The following is a 16,969-nucleotide window of genomic DNA, read 5'->3' as shown; positions in this document are numbered from 1 at the left end:
TCTCACACTCCACACAGAGAGAGTAACCGATGATGAGAAGTGGGTACACTGGACATTGCTAACCAGGAACCCCCTTGGGAGTTACGTCAGTGGGGTGTTCTCTCTGTGCTCACACTATATTTTTTTGAAACATTGGGACCTGTCTTTGTTTTTTGCTTTAAATCTACATCTCTGACCCAGGGGTTTAGTGTTCGACAACACACTTGGAGGATCTGGACGATGCATCAGACTGTCCCAGGTGGTCAATGAATCTTTGATGTAGTTTCAATAGGTAAGGCGCAATTTGTTTACGGGCATAGTCGGGGACCTGGTTCCCCTGTGTCAGATGTAGGGATAGGGCGTGTTTGAATTGTTGATAGTGGAGGAATTCTCCATCACCCATCTGGAATTCCGATTGAAGAGCCGTGAATTCTACCACCTGTCCCCTCTTCCAGACGTCCCCCAGCATATCTATACCGATTAAGCTCCACTGTCGCAGGTCGCAGAGTTTCACCACTTCCCTAAGGAAGTCTCCCTGCCATAACGGCGTTTGGGCCGCGAGCTTCATCCCCTCCATCCAAGCATTTTCGTCGCCCGCTTCCATATTCCCACCACCACCGCTGTGAGGGGAGGCAAGGACCGGCCGCACCGCAGTTTGGAGTAGAGAGCTGCTATGTAAGAGCCCGTTCCTAGGGCCATACGATCCACCCGATATGCCGGTTCCTCCTGTGGGGCGAATACCCACCCATTAATATTAATCAACTGCCTCGCCCAATAATATAGGCGGATGTCTGGTACCGCCAGACCTCCCTCATAGGGACCCCGCTGCAATTTCCGAAGAGCGATCCTCTGACATCCACCGTTCTAATAATGAGCGCTGCTCCGACTCCACCGTTCTAAAGACATGCTCCGGGATCGGGTAAGGCGCGCTCTGCAATACATATAGCAGACTGGGTAGGGCCATCATTTTGAACAACACGGCTCTTTCCATAAGGGAGACCGGAAGGGTTCGCCAGTGTTGTATATCACTGTGCAGGCGGTTCAATTGTGCCTACACATTGAGTTGGAAAAACTCTGTGTCGGAGGGTGTAATCCATATTCCTAGATAACGAAACGCTGCGCGCCAAACAAGGCCTTCGCAGCCAAACACTGTGTGTGGCTGAGGTCCCGTCAGAACATAACCCAGGGATTTGCTCCAGTTAATGCCGTACCACGAGTATTCCCCGAACGTGCGTAATATGACCATCAGTCGTTGTATGGACTCTGACGGTCGTTGGGTGTAAAGGAGTATATCGTCGGCATACAGCGATATGCGTTCTTCCCATCCGCCCCCCATGTCTATACCCCACACCCCCGGGTCCGTCCTCACCCAGTGCGCCAGCGGCTCCAACGCCAGGGCAAACAAGGTCGGGGACAGGGGGCATCCCTGTCTCGTGCCGCGTTCCAGCTGAAATTCTCGCGACAGTCCCGTTGACTCGGACCCTTGCCAGTGGCCCAGTGTATAGTAGCTTCACCCAGGAGTGGAAGTTATCCACAAAGCCCAGTCTCTCCAAGACTGCGTAGGTATATCTCCACTCGATACTATCGAAGGCCATATGGGCATCGAGAGAAAGCAGTGACGCTGGTACCCCCTGACGCGCGGGCACCGTCTGTAGAACCCCGAATAGGCGCCGCAGGTTGAGTCTCGTGCTCCTGTGGGGCATAAAGCCCGACTGGTCCGGGTGAACCAGCGACTGGATCACCGCCCCAGGCGTGTGGCCAGGATCTTCCCCAAGACCTTCGCCTCGTAGTTAAGGGGGGAGATGGGTCGGTATGAACTGCAGGCCCCTTGTGGTTTCCCTTCTTTGTGGATCACAACGATCGTGGCTGATCGTAGGTCCCTCGGGAGCTGCCCAATCTCTCGCGCCTCACGGAGCATGCTGCATAAGTGAGGCGCCATGCGGCTAGCCACACAGCCAAATGCTTCCGCAGGGAACCCATTAGGTCCGGGGGCCTTCTCAGTCTGCAGGTCCCCCATTGCCTCCTCCACTTCCTTGACTGTAATATCGGCTTCCAGCAGGTCCCTGTCTACAGGGTCCAAGACCGGGAGCTGCAGGGGGGCCAGGAAATCCCGACACTCCTGCTCGTCCCTCGTCGTGAGAGAGCGATATACCTCCTCATAATAGCGTGCAAAATCCTCCGCAATTGCCGCGCTGGTGGTGCTCACTGACCCATCCGGATGCTCAATCTGCGGCACCCAACTACGGTCTCGGTCTCTCCTTTCCAGCCAGGCTATCATTTTTTTTTTGCCTTGTCACCAAGGTCATACACCCTCCGCTGGGTGGCTAGTGCATACGATCGCGCCTGGTCCGTCAGGAGATCCCGTATTTCGTTGTTGAGGAGGCGCGCCTTATGTAGCCTGTCCCGCTCCTGTTCAGGGGTGAGTCCCGCCCCGGTATCTAGAGCCAGGAGCTCCGACTCCAATTGTTCCACCTGCGCATGTTTGTTCTTACGCCTCCGCCCCACCTCAGCCTGTACAAAATCTCTGGCTACAGTCTTGTATGCCTCCCACACTATTCCGGGGGAGTCTACAGAGCCTATGTTGTCTCCGAAGTATTGATCTACCCTCCCCCGGAACCTCTCCTGAAAGTCTCTGTCCTTAAATAGAAAGGAGTCAAGCATAGGTGGTACGCTCCAATCTCGCCTGGGGCCCAGCAGCTGAACCCCAACAGGCGCATGATCAGAGATCCCTCTGGCCTTATGATGTCCATCTCTAAACAGATTCATGCAGTCTGCTAGTGTGAATATATTATCAATCCTAGAGGCGGACCTGTGGGCCTCAGAGATGTGAGTGTACTGTCTCTTGTGTGGGTTATGCGTCCTTCACAGGTTAATCAAACCCAGTGCCTATACAAAGTCTCTGAAGTGGCTCACCCCTCCCCTACCCAATGCAGACGGTAATCGATCCAGCTCTCTAGTCATCACATCGTTCATGTCCCCTCCCATGACCAGCACCCCCTGGGGTATTTCTAACAGGATCCTCCCCACATCAGGAAGTGTGGACGCATGCAGCTTCGGGGGTATGTATAGCGAGCAAAGGTTAATGGTGCGACCCTCCCATTGCACAGACAATGCCACATAACGACCCAAGGGGTCCAACCAGCTGTACCCCAGGACCAATGGCAGGGAGTTCTTAATGAGTATGCATACTCCCCTGGATCCAGTAGTGAATCCAGAATGGGCACGGAGGGTGTAACCAAATCGGTCTAGGGCCCTGCAATGGTTCCCCAGCAGATGCGTCTCCTGCAGGAGGACAACATCCGGAGTGTGTCTGCGAAGGTACTGCAACATGACAGTGTGTTTAATCTTATTCAGTAGCCCGTTCACATTCCAGGATAGGACGTCTATGTGCTGCATCTGAGATGTGTGTGACCTAGCCATTGTCCCTGGCGACTCGAATGGGGAGTTCCCACCTCTCCCCCCCACCCCCCTCCCACCTAGCCTCTGTGTGTGTTAATGGAGTCAAAACCTTCATACAATACAAGAACAAAGAGCAGTAACCACAACGTTCCCCCCCCCCCCCCCCATTCCCCCACCAAACAACCCCCCACCCTGCTACCCTGCCACTCCGGCCAACCATGCCAGACATCCCCAACAAGCAGAGCGCCTGTAGCCCTTTCAACGATAAACTCAGGGGTGAGCTGTGCAACCAAGTCCAGCCTCTGGGGCTCCCCCCGACCCCACTGCACAGTCCGATAAGTAGTCAGACGATCCGCCCCTTCTACCTCATTGTCCCATAGTGGAAGAAGAGCCTCCCATGACGCCAGCACTGTCCCTCAATTAAAGTGAGAACTAGCAACATGTACAAATACCTGTTCAGGCCTTCTTTCCGTTCTCGCTAGCCCCCCTAAGCCAGCCGATGCCTTATCCCATTCTCAGTCCTCCTTCAGGGTCCGCATTCGCAGACCCTCTGCAGGATCCTACCAGTGCGAGTCTATGTGGTCCGCCCTCTCACTCCAGGTCCGGCGACGCCGAGAGACTGCGAGTCCTTCTCGGAGTTGGATGATGCTGGCTCTCCTGTTGCTGTCGCGCCCTCCCTGTCTATCTCAACGACGACGCCGGGGACTGTGGGGCCGCGCTCCTCCAGCTACGCTCGTGAGCCGGAGCCCCCCGCTGCAGGGTGCGATCTTCCAGCCAGGCATGGGCCTCTTCCGGTGAATTGAAGAAGACGGATTTTCCCTCCGCTACTACCTTAAGTCGTGCCGGGAAGAACATCATGTAGCGGAAGCCACGCTCTCGGAGTCATCTCTTGACCGCGTCAAACGAACAGCGCTCCTGTTGGACTTTGATCGTGAAATCAGGGAAGAAGCGTATCGTGGCGTCCTCTACCCGCAGATCTCCATGCCTCCTCGCCGCCTGCAGGATGGCATCCCTGTCCCGATAGTTAAGTACTCGCGCGATGATGGTTCTCGGTGGGACCCCCGGACGCGGCGGTGGGATCGGCGCTCTGTGAGCTCGCTCTATGACGAAGAACTTAGACAGTCTCTTGGGTTTCAGGGTGTTCAGAATGAGGTCTTCAAGAACAGTTCCGTGCTAGCCTTTCCCATTTTTTCCAGCACACCTACCACCCTGAGGTTGTTCCTTCGGGCCCGTCCTTCCTGATCCTCCAGCCGCGCCGCCATCTGCCTCTGTTGGTGCGTGAGCTGTTGGACCTGCTGTTTCAACTCTTTAGCGACCCCCTGAAGGTCCGCAATGGCGGCAGTGTTTTGTGCGGCTTTTTCAGATGTTTTGTTTAAGTCCGCCCGCTGTAATGTTAATTCAATTGACATTTTGTCTATCTTAGACTCCAAGGCAGTGCCCAGAGATTGTATGGCCTGCATGATGGAGGAGAGAGATGGCTCCCGGGGCCCCTCAGAGGGGGTGGGGTGGGCCTCTGCCACCCGGGTCCGCCGTATAATTGTCCATGGTGCTGGATTGGGTCGCTGTAGGTTTCTTGCCCCTCCTGTCCCTCTAGCCCACCGCCGGCTGCTCACACCCGTCCGTCCCGGAGAGAAGCGAGATCAGTCTTTTTTAGGCCTACGCCGCCCAGCCTAGGCCAGCTAGGCGCAGATCCCTCGGACCCCAGGGCCCCTGTTCGCCCCCTCCTCAGGTCTTATCCGCTGCCTCGATGTTCAGGGGAGGGGGGGCCGCGCTCTGGAGCGGGAGGCCCCGCCGTCCCGCAACCGCTTCTCGTGTCAGGCCGAGTCCGGTCTTCACTCCCCGCACCCTCTACAGGGGGGGGGGGGCACAGTTGGTCGCGTTGCTTCCACGCGGGGGGAGAGAGCAGATGTCCCACCATCCAGGGACTCACCAGCGCCGAGCGACCCACTCTGCCTCCTCCCTGTACACTCACCACAGCTCACCCGGGCCCCGGGGCCAACAGCACTCCAGGGGGGCACCCTCCGGGGCAGCCACGCCCAGCCCGCAACTGCCAATCACCGGCCTGTGGGGCCCCGGGCCCAGGCCCCCCTCCCAGCTCCTCCAGGCAGGCCAACAGGGACAGCCCAGTCACCGTCCGCTAACAGGATATTACCGGGGCCTCTCCGGGTATGGGCCCGCCTTCCAGCGTGATGGGCCCTGTCTCCCGCTGTGATCTTCACCGCTGGACGGGCTCACTCCTCACATCCCCACTCCCCCGGCAGCAAGAGATGAAGGGGGGGGCCCACCGCCCAGGTCCGAGCAATAGGGGGAATCACACTCGGCCCCAAGTCGTTTCCCACGGGATCAAATAGTGCCGGCGGCCGCCGTCTCGCCCCTCCGCCTCGGCCCACTGCACACCTGAGGCCGGTGCCGCTCAGACGGAGCTCCCTCTGGCAGGCCGCACACGCCGATCTCCGCCTCCCGGGGTCGGATCAAGACCGGGAAGGCGGCCGCAGGCGTCGGAGGGTAGGATCTCTCCAGTCCCAATGTGGGGTGTCGCCGAATTACAGGATTAAAGCCGGATATTAGGGGTCATCAGGATCGCCGACGGAGCGCCGCAGATCTATGCGGGCATCTTGGTCGCCGCCAGGCCACGCCCCACCAGTAATTACATTTTAGTAAAGGGCCAGTGCTTAGTTTGCACTTTAAAAAATACAATAATAAATAAAACACACTCACTATGAAATGAAAAAAAAACGCACCTGACTGCCCTTGAAAAGTGTACCTCCAAATTTCAGTGCATGGTTTACTTTACTGTTGAGCAGCCAGTAACCACACTGACCTTATCTGCCTGTAAGGTAAATGATCGCTCCAGGCTAGATTTCAGACCTAGAAATGTGCACCATTGTTGAAGCCACATATTACCCCACTTATGTTAACCAACAATTACACAGCCCAAAAACCAGAAAAATATCTGGACTGATTTGTCTGCGTTGGTTTGTCTCTTAAATTACCCTGACCCCACATCATTTTCCCCACTTAGAAAGGGTAAAAGCTTTACTTATTACGAGAGATGTTGATGTGCTGTCCACCTGGGGTTTTAGATCTGTTTATGTATGTTATTTGAGTTTCAAAACATTTGTTTCTAGGGCTGATAGTCACTGCAGAGTTGCTTGCTTTTTCTTTGCATGCGTCTCTTTAAAGTTCTTACTGTGAACCTAAAAATGTAAAACTGTAAGCCTGTGAAGACAACATGCAGATGGTAAGAAGGCCAGAACCGTGTCACGGATGTCGTAGTCCAGCTTGGCAACACTATAATCTCTTGTCGAGATATTCTCAGAAAGACTGGCATAGTTTGAGCAGAATAAATCAAATATCCGAATTAATTGCGAGAAAGCTTTAGGATGTCCAGCACGCCACTCCCTCAGCAACCCAGCCCCTGTCCTTTATTATGCCCAGCTAAAGGCCTACCAGACATTATGGTATGTGTACCTCATTATTTACAGTGTAGCACTGTTCAACCACTTTAGGGAGGGTTGATGCTACACAGTGATTGTGCTTCAACTTCTCATCCATAACCCTTGCAGACTTTGTTTCTCCAGTATCAATTAATAAGGTGACTTTTTTATACCTGCATGTCATGCTTATTAGTAATTTAAATTGCATTTATGAAGCACTTAATACCCTTGATAGCATGTTGCAGTGCTTTATGCTGGGCAGCAAGCTGCTCCAGACCCCAAGTTTAGTGGTTAGACCAGTGTAATTGGTTATTGTTAGTTATTGGAATTAGTCCTCTGCAAACTATTCCATGCATTCATTTTAGTTATTCCTGTTTCTTTGTGATTACAATAATAGGATTGATAGTGAAGGTCTTATGTGAATTCATGCGCATTGGTGGTGGGGTTAGTAGATGCTTTTGAAGAGACTAAGCATTGTTAGGTTGCATGGGTGTGACTTTCAACAAAGGAGAGGTTGTAATCCTTCAAATGAGTTGTGGACAGTTTCTTGACATACAATCATAGAGATTAAGTCAAACATGCATGTGACTCTGAGAATATTGTGTTCAAAGAGAGGAGGCATGCAGTGGATGGAAGAGAAGGAGAGGGCCATTTGAAAGAGAAGTAGAGGAGAATCATACGTTTTATGTAAAGATCAGTTTTCAAGCCAGAGTAAAAAATATTGAGGTTGGTTTGATACAGCATTCAATTTTAGAAAGTATCAGCGTACATTTTATGCAATAGGATAGTGAAATATGATTTACTTTTGATGTGTTCTAGAATCTGGCAAACAGACCATCTACTGCATGGTTCTTGCTAGACCACCGCTCTAGCAAAGTCAACTGATCAGCGAGGGTTTCAAAGCATAAAGTAATGGATGTCCGTATATATTAGGAAATATCAAGAGCTTTAGGCTTTGCTTGAAGGGACCATTAACCTCCCGATCATAGCACTGTGAGCAAAAATTTATAGGTTAATAGTGCTAACATTGAAAAGGAGATTCTGGAAATGCTGGAGTGGATGTCTTGGGAATGTTCATGGTATTAATTATAAGTAAGGCTCCCAGTTATATGGAATTTATTGTATTGGCATTTCTTTCTGTATTTATGTATATATTTTTTTGGCTAATGTTATCCGCACATACCCATATTTATTTTCGATTTTGGAAAAAAAATGAAGTTTAAACTAATATATTTCCACATGTATGTAACTGATTAATATGCATTCATGCTTGAACACCTATTAGGGTTCAATGATATGAACACCCACAGATGATAAATCAATGCACATATATGAAAACATGAACATTTTAGTTTCAATGTTGTGCATATCTACTGTTGTTTAAGCCTCTTTACTAAAATTCATTTCATTTTTTAACCCTTTGCCTGTCAGTCTGCACAGCTATTGGCCGAGCAGTCATGATTGACAGCATTTGGAATCAGATGCAATTCAATTTCCGTTTTTTATCTACATTTAAAAATAAACGCATACAGGAAAATGAATGGATTCGGTCTGTATTTATCTGTAAAAACAGAAACCGGAGTCGTAATTATAAGGAGCAAAAAAGGATCTCTTTAGATTCCTCCTGATTGTAGCACGGACATCTTTCCCAGACAGGGAAGTGTATTGTCTAAATTACTAATGCTGAAAGTGGTGATCCAGACACCTAGGTGAGGCCATGGTGACTGGGTTCCTTTTAGAAGTTTTTGAATACTTTGTACGCAAGGGGCTGCTCATTAAACTGCCTCAAGACCTGTCCTTTGGTGAATGTAATGGAGTGGGTTGGACTGCAGACTCGCTTGTACAAGGTGAAAGGTGTCCCTCTAGGTCAGACCCAGCCTTTTGTCTTTCTTGATCACCGGCAAATGCATAGACTTCTCGGCTCTTTGTGCATGATCCAGGCCGGAGACTACCCTGCTGTAAGGAGCATCACTACACTAAGGCTGTGTCTGGAGAAGACCCAGGAAAGAGCATGTACTTTCTTTACGAATCCAAAAATGAGGCATTTAAATTTTTTGCCAATTGTGGTTGCACGCTTGGTACAGAAGAATGCAATTAGACAAGCTTTTTGAGGGCATGAGTATTGTGTACCTGATTATCATGAGGCCTCCAATGCAACACTACAATACACAGTCCATGGATGAGCATTTCAGATACTTAAATTTGTCAATTCTCATGACAATCGAGATATACTGTTCCCGGTTCGAAAGATAGCAAGAGGACAAAAAACGAATAAGCATGGACCTGTGTGTGCACAGAAGAGCACGACAAAGCAAGACATTGCATTTACAAATATGTTAAAGATCAGTTTTCCACACTAAACAAGGCATATGTTTATTAGAATGAAACTGTTGATTACATCTAAATTGGATTTTGTGGTTTATGCAAACCTGGCATACACACATCTAGAATAATGAGCCTTTCCCTCCCTGCTTTGTGCCCGCTATGCCAGGCAGCAGTAAAAAACACTACTGCCTGCGAAATCGAACGATTTGTATTGGTTGCAAATATGTATACAGTTAAACGTTTTCATTTGTAGGTCGCAACTTCCTAGCCCTCTTTTTGATTTGGGAGACCCACTAGTCTTTTGCAGCATCCAATTTCCATCCCCTTAATTATCGTACTCAATGATACACTTTCCTACATCCTACAAGGTAATAAATGTATTTGCATTAAAATGAAAGGTATTCAGCAGGGCTATGTTCTTCTCTTGCGCACAGAAACGACACAATAAGAATACTGTGAAGAGTATTGCACAACAAAAAGCCAGTTTTTAACATTGAGAATTGTGGGCTACATATAAAGCCACAGCAAGACAAATTCCACAAAGCACAATGCGCCTATTTTTTTGAGTGTGGCAACGTATTGAATATAAGTGAATAGGTCTATGAGTTTGTCTCCTACGAGCTTCTCCCGTGAATGAAGGTACTATGAAAATGCACATGGCTGATGTACAAGGGGGTGACCGCTGACTCTGTCAGTGAAATTGCTCTCCCACCCTCACAACTCCACCATCCAGTGAGGCCTCCCCAGCCCCTGCACTCTCTAGTGTGGGTGTTTGAGGTCCTCCTCCACCCGCAGGTTCACCTGCGCCTCATCCCTGTTGGTCCAGTGGACTTCTGTCACCCTTTTCTCGCTCCTCTTTCATCTCCTTTTTCACCCTCTTTCCTCAATCTATTTTTCTGCACTTTTTCTGCTTTCTTCACTGTCCTGTGTTTCTGCTTGTTTCTCTGTTTTCTCTGTTACTACTCCTTTCCTTCCCGTTCCCCCCACCCCCCGCCGCTGCTGCCCCGCGGCTCCTCCCCTCCCAGCACTTCCAGCCCAACCAATCCAGCTCCCACCCCCACTCCCAGATGTCTAGCCCTCCCCGACCCCTACTTATTGGTGCCCATCTGCGCCCTGACCAGCGTCAGGTCCCCTGGACCTCTGCCCCGCCAATGAAACGACCCAGCAGCACTCCACACAGACAACTGCAAGCTAGCATCACCAGCCATCACCTACTGATCCTTAAGCTGTCACTGATGCCGGCACACCTGCAGCACCACCAAAAACACAGATCCAGCACAACCCGCCCACAAGAACACAACTGAACCGAAGACCCTACAATGCATCCTCCTCAATGTCCGATCCCTCCACAAACATGCCACCGAAATCTGGAACCTCCTCGACAGCACCACCCCAGACATAGCATTCTTCACCGAAACCTGGACCAACACCACCTCGGGACCGGACATTGCCATTGCCCAGGGATACAAGATCTCCAGGAAGGTCCGCCCCACCCGCTCAGGAGGAGGAATTGCCATCGTCCACAAATCCACTCTCCGCCTGAGCACACTCCCCAACGAGCCCACAGACCTGATGGAATACCTTCACTTCAAGATACTGGCCAGCCCCACTGCCACCCTCTGAGGAACCCTCCTCTACCGACCCCCCTGGACCCTTCGCCAACTGCATCACGGACATCTCCCCGCATTCCAAAGCATCCACCAGCTACATACTGCTGGGAGACCTCAACTTGGACCCCAACACCACATCCCTCTTGGACGACCTTCACAAAATTGGACTCTGCCAGATCGTGACCGAGCCCACGCGCTCAGCAGGATTCACCCTTGACCCCCTCTTCCCTACAGGAAACTCCATCCCCTTCATCCACACAACCAAACTCCCATGGACTGACCATCGTTGCGTCCACTTCACCTTCAGAACACCCACCATCCGCAGACACCGCAACACTGCAGCCCGTACCCTGCATAGATTGATCTCTGACAGCGCCAACACCATAGCTCCCCTCAAGAAAAACAACAATACAACAATACCCGCACCAAGAAAGCCAGATGGTTTACCACCGAACATGGAGTCCAGACGCACTTGCTGCTGCCTCATAGGCCTGGAGGAACACCAAATCCACAGACGCCCACAACAGCTTCAGAGCCACCACCAATGCCCACCACCAACTCATCAGAGAAACCAGGACAAAGCGATTGAAGACAGAATCTCAACCCACGCGCACAACAGCAAAGAACTCTTCAACATCAAGGAGTTCGCCTAACCCACCAGCGAGTTCACTGACATCCCTCCCTCATAAGACCTTTGCGACAAACTCCACACCTTTTCCCACCACAATCAAGAGCATCTACGACTACTTTGACGAAAACAATCAACACACTGAACCCTCACCAACCACCCTAGACACCCGGAAACCAGTGATTGACAACTGGACAGCCCTCACCACTGAAGACAATGAAGTCAATCCACTCGGGGGGGCCCCACAGACCCCTGCTCCCACCACATCTTCAACAGAGCCTCCGACACCATCGCACCCATGCTCTGCCACTCCATCAACCGTTCCCTGACGACTGTAAACACGCTGAGGTCAACCCCCTGCTGAAGAAACCCTCGGCAGACCCCACCGACCTCAAAAACTACAGACCCATCTCCCTGCTCCCGTTCCCAGCGAAAGTAATCGAAAAAGCCATCAACAGCTAACTCGCCACATTCATCGAAGAGCACAACATCCTCGACTCCTCCCAATCTGGCTTCAGAAAAAAACCACAGTATGGAAACCGCCCTCCTCGCTGCAACAGACGACATCCGCACCCTACTGGACAAAGGAGAAACCGTAGCCCTCATCCTCCTCGATCTCTCAGCGGCGTTTGACACAGTCTCTCATCGCACCTTAATACGCAGACTGCATGATGCACTGCCAGATCAACTCCGTCTCGTCTTTCTGCTTCCACACCCTCCGCCTCCTTCGTAAGACCTTCAAATGGATCCCCCTCAAACATTGAAGATCGTCACTCACGCCCTGGTCAACAGCAGACGCGAATATGGCAACGCACTCTACGCCGGAATAAACAAAAACCTCACCCTCAAGCTACAGAACATCCAGAACGCTGCTGCAAGACTGGTCCTCCACCTGCCAAAACACTGTCACATCTCGCAGCACCTGCGCACACTCCACTGGCTCCCCGTTGAGGCTAGAATCACCTTTAAGATACTCACCCATGCACACAAGGCCCTCCACGACACCGGAACAGCATACCTGAACACCCAACTCAAATTCCACGCACCACAAAGGACCCTACGATCAGCCAACTCTCCTAATCCGTGGTCCCCCTCATCAGAAAGACCTGATCGGGAGGCCTCTCCTTCTCCTTCCTCGCGGCCAAATCCTGGAACGACCTTGCGCTCCACCTCAGACAGACAACATCGCTCTCCATCTTCACAAGAAACCTCAAAACCTGGCTCTTCGACAGACCCCCTCCTTGATGGACTGGAACCCTGCACGCCCCTACCCCTAGCGCCTTGAGACCCCTACAGGTGAGTAGTCACGCTCAACAAACGCCTGATTGATTGATTGATTGCTGAATGGTGCCATGAAAGCACGAACTGATATATGACAAAGAATAGGGTTCTGCTTAGTGCCCCTCCAGGAATCGGGAAGGATCTGTGCTATGAAAAGGTGGAAAAAGGCACATTCCTCAAATGAGTGAAACTTTTCGTAGGGCACCTTTCATTAATTTGGTGTTACTGTCTGAGCCCTGTGAATCTAAGCCCCCACATTATGGACACTCTTATGCCAGGGCACTCACCTTTTGTTGGTCCCGCTACCAGCAACTGATTTAGATGAGGGGAAGGCCAGTATCCCTGGACAGTCTGTGCTTCTGGTTTGGTGTGGGGTAGCAATCGCGGCGATAGCGCACCCGCTGGTTATGATTCCTGACTCGACATGTTGAAAAAATCTGTGAAACTGTGATGATGAATAGGTGTGTATATGGACAGTTGGGTGCATGGGTAAATGAATGAATGAAGGAAGGTTGGGGAGAGAGGATGGATAGGAATGGAGAGAGGGAAGAAAGAAGTATGAATCAAAGTGAGAAGTTTAAGTAATTTTTCATGTAGGCGGAGCTGTGGGTTGAGTTTGTGTGTTTCTGAGGTGCTGCCATGTAAGGCGGAAGTTGATCTTGCAACAGAAACATCACAGCATTTTTTAGAGTTACCCCAAAGAGACAGGTAAAACCGTGGAATACTCGGCCACATTGCAAGATCAGCAGTAATACTATTACAGTTTCTTTAGGTTATTCATACATTGTTTATGATAATTAATAAATAGGACTCCCGGTTTTGTGGTATATATATTTTTTAAATGTCTGTATTTATTCATATTTATTTTTTGGCCATCCTATTGGTATTTATACACATTTATTTTGTGTTTTGATAATAAATGGGAGTCATAACATGGTATATTAATTAACATTCACTCATATTTTGATTCCTGTCACTTATTAGCAAACTAAGCAGCCAAATTTATCAAAACACTACTTAACTATTTAACTAATTCTCCATGCTATTAGCTAGTAGTCTGAAATTCATGAAGGACAGCATGGAGAGTCAGTCAGAAGAAGCACAACTTTCTGCTGGGAAATAGATTTGTTCTCTTTCTGTATTGATCTTTAGAAATGGAAAACTGGGATACTTATTATAAAACCACCGTTGTTCTGCATTCAATCTAAAAGCTTTCCTTATTTGTTTATTACTTTGAGTTCATAGTTTCTGGTGACAGTTAATTTCTTTACTGACAATGGGACAATTCTTTTATTTTTTTCTTTGAAATATATATATTTTTTAAAAGTTCTAATTCTGCCTGTTAAAAGTCTTGAATGCAAAGACCACCTGCAGTCGTCCCTTCGCAATAAGCAGCTCCTTTCTGAACTACGGGGCCAATTGCGCTTACATCGTACCAACAAGGTGGAGCACCTCCTACTCACTCTTAAACAGAAATTTTACACAGCGGGACAAGGTTTGGGCGTGCCTGGCGTGGCGCCTCCGAATGCAGACCGCGAAGGCCCACATTGCTAAACCTAGGTGTCCTGATGGCACATAGGCCATTTCAGAAGCGGATAAAGCTCTGGAACTGGAACACTTCTATAGGGGCTTATATGCAAATACTCCTTGCCCTCGCAAAGCTGTCTCTGCTTTCCTTGAGTCTTGCCCTTGGGACCCCATTGATTTTGCGAAACTGCTGGAAGACCCAATTACTTACGACGAAATCGCTAGAGCCCTGAAACAGTTCCCAGTAGGTAAAACCCCGGGCCCCAATGGGTTGCCAGTCACTTTCCACCGGGTATTCTATCCACAGCTCCGTGATCACTTGCTCCATCTTTTTAATAGCCTCAATGCCAGTTTGTGTCTCACCCCAACAATGAATGAAGTGGAGGTAGTGCTCATTCCTAAGCCGGTCAAAGATCACTCCTGGCCCACATCTTATTGCCATATCGCTTTATTGAACACGGACGCTAAGATCTACATTAAAATTCTGGAAAACCGTCTCGAGCCTCATCTCCCGGGTTTCATTGATCCTGACCAAGTGGGGTTTATCCGCCAATGTCAGGGAGCCGACAACATCCGTCGGATAGCCCATCTGGTGGAAGAAGCACGCTCCAGAGATATTCCTGCTTGTTTAGTGTCCCTCGATGCGTAGAAAGCATTTGACCGAGTGGACTGGGGATTTCTTAAGGAAGTCTTACAGAGGGTGGCCCTGGGGCCGGGGATGATCTCCAGATTATTGGCCCCTTTATGCGAAACCCACCACCCGCATTCACTTTAATGGGCGCCTCGCTGCCCCTATTCCCATATACCGTGGCACCAGACAGGGGTGCCCACTATCCCCTTTACTTTTTGCCTTAGTGGTAGAACCCCTCGCCATTGCCATCCGCCGGGACCGGGCCATACGGGGTATCCCCATCGGTGGTTAAGCCTCCCTTTTCGCTGATGACCTCCTTTTCTCCCTTTCCTCACCAGCTACTTCCCTCCCGGCTGCAGCTACTCTTTTAAAAACCTTTGAAGACGCCTCGGGATACCGGATCAATCTTGGCAAATCCCACGCCCTTAAACCTCAAACTACAACCCCCAGAAATCCAGGAGTTGAAACATCTGATCCCGTACAGTGGACCGATGTTTCGATTCAGTACTTGGGACTGGACCTGACCTCTACACTCTTGACATGGACCTAGTCTAATTGGTCTAGATACATTAAAGCTATACATGAGGAACTGCACAGATGGAAGGGCCTTCCTCTTGCATGGTTGGGTCTTATCACTACTGTTAAATTGTCCCTTCTTCCTGCAATTGTATACCTCTTTCAGACCCTCCCTACTCCTATACCCTGTCTGACATTTTTGCCCTTCAGCGCAACTTCAAGAAATTTATATGGGGAATTCCCGGCCACGCCTTTCCAACAAGATTCTGATGTTACCTCTGGATCGGGGTGGGCTGGCGTGCCCCAACCTTCTGGAATACTATTGGGCCTGTCACCTCCATTATATATCTGAATGGGTGGTTTGTGAGAGCGAGAAACATTAGTTTCATCTGGACCGGGATGTTTCCTGTAGACCCTTTCTTTCAGATCTTGAAATGCAGGATTTGCAAGTAGAGATTTGACTTGTTCAAATACGTTACGGTTCAATGTGCGAAAAGGCATGTGAATTGAAAGGTACGTATACCGGACTGTTTGTTTCTGAAGACACACTAACTGTGACATAGTTTAAAACTCTTTGTTCTGGTCTGTGAAATGTGTATATCTTTGTTGTGTAATAAAACCAATTTTTATTTTTTTCCTTTTAGAAATCTATGAAGGGATTCTTTTTTGCAAAGCTGTACTTTGAAGCCAAAGAATATGAACTGGCTAAAAGGTAGAGTAATTCACTATTTCAGTTGTTATTCAGTTAAAAGGCGGTGTCAAAAATATCATAGAAAATACCATATTTTGTAAAAAAACAAATCCTATTAAAAAAATAAAATGGTCTTGTCGAATCACAAAATGTCTCATCTCGTTAAAGTCATCAAGTTTGTATTATAAAGTAACCCATTACCAGTATTTTATCCCCAGCAGAGATGACCCAGTCTTTCATTGTTCACAATAGCTAGCATGAAAACTACTTGCACTAGGGTTAACGCACTTCAGAGACTTTAGAGCCCAAACCTTCTGATTCATTTCTCATGCTTTTAACCTCTGGAATGGCCTTTATGACCCCTTTATCGAATGGCCTTGCAATCATTCGGGTAACTCGACCCCCTAGAGTTTCTGATACTAGGTGTACCAGTAACTCCTGAGTTGAGGGTAGCTTTGTTAACAGGGATGTTGGTGGAACCCTGAGAGTTACCTGAGAAATCAGTAATTCTAAGTCTGATTTTCCCTGTAATGCCCATTCTTCCCCATAGTTTCCTCTGAAGATTTCAGTGACTTGCTGTAGCAGGAGCCCCATTGGAATATTTCCAGGTCTGCAGATCTACAGCCTACCTCTGAATCCTAATGCTGTCAGTAATTCCTGTTACTGGGTCCCAAGAGAGAATTCGATACGCTTTTAATGTGGCATAATATCTTCTATAGCGCTCAACCTCAGTGACATGTTGCTGGTGAAACCTGCAGGGGCCCACTTCTTAATGTTTGTCCATTTATAATATGCAAAGGGCATATTCGTACAAACAGTAGCCTAGTCTACCCAACCCTCAAACAAACTCTTCCTTCACTACACACACTTGTGATGCATGTAGTCATACCTTTGAACTTTAACAATTTCTACTTCAGTGCTTCTTAACCTTTTGGATGCTGGGAG

The 16,969-nt window shown here is 49.3% G+C and overlaps 1 protein-coding gene across 2 annotated transcripts in view; it reads left to right on the top strand.

Moving 5' to 3' along the window:
• LOC147697215 (E3 SUMO-protein ligase RanBP2-like) overlaps positions 1-16,969 on the top strand; it is an 852,038-nt gene that overhangs the window by 25,406 nt on the left and 809,663 nt on the right. For both annotated transcript variants that reach the window (XM_086934289.1, XM_086934288.1), the window contains exon 2: positions 15,978-16,045. In XM_086934289.1, coding sequence (XP_086790415.1) covers positions 15,978-16,045 — 68 coding nt within the window. The remainder of the gene's footprint in view (positions 1-15,977; positions 16,046-16,969) is intronic.

Source organism: Lissotriton vulgaris, chromosome 8 (assembly GCF_964263255.1).
Source record: "Lissotriton vulgaris chromosome 8, aLisVul1.2, whole genome shotgun sequence".
NCBI lineage: Eukaryota > Metazoa > Chordata > Amphibia > Caudata > Salamandridae > Lissotriton > Lissotriton vulgaris.
The sequence above is the reverse complement of the archived record's forward strand: the minus strand, read 5'-3'. Positions and strand labels throughout refer to the sequence as shown.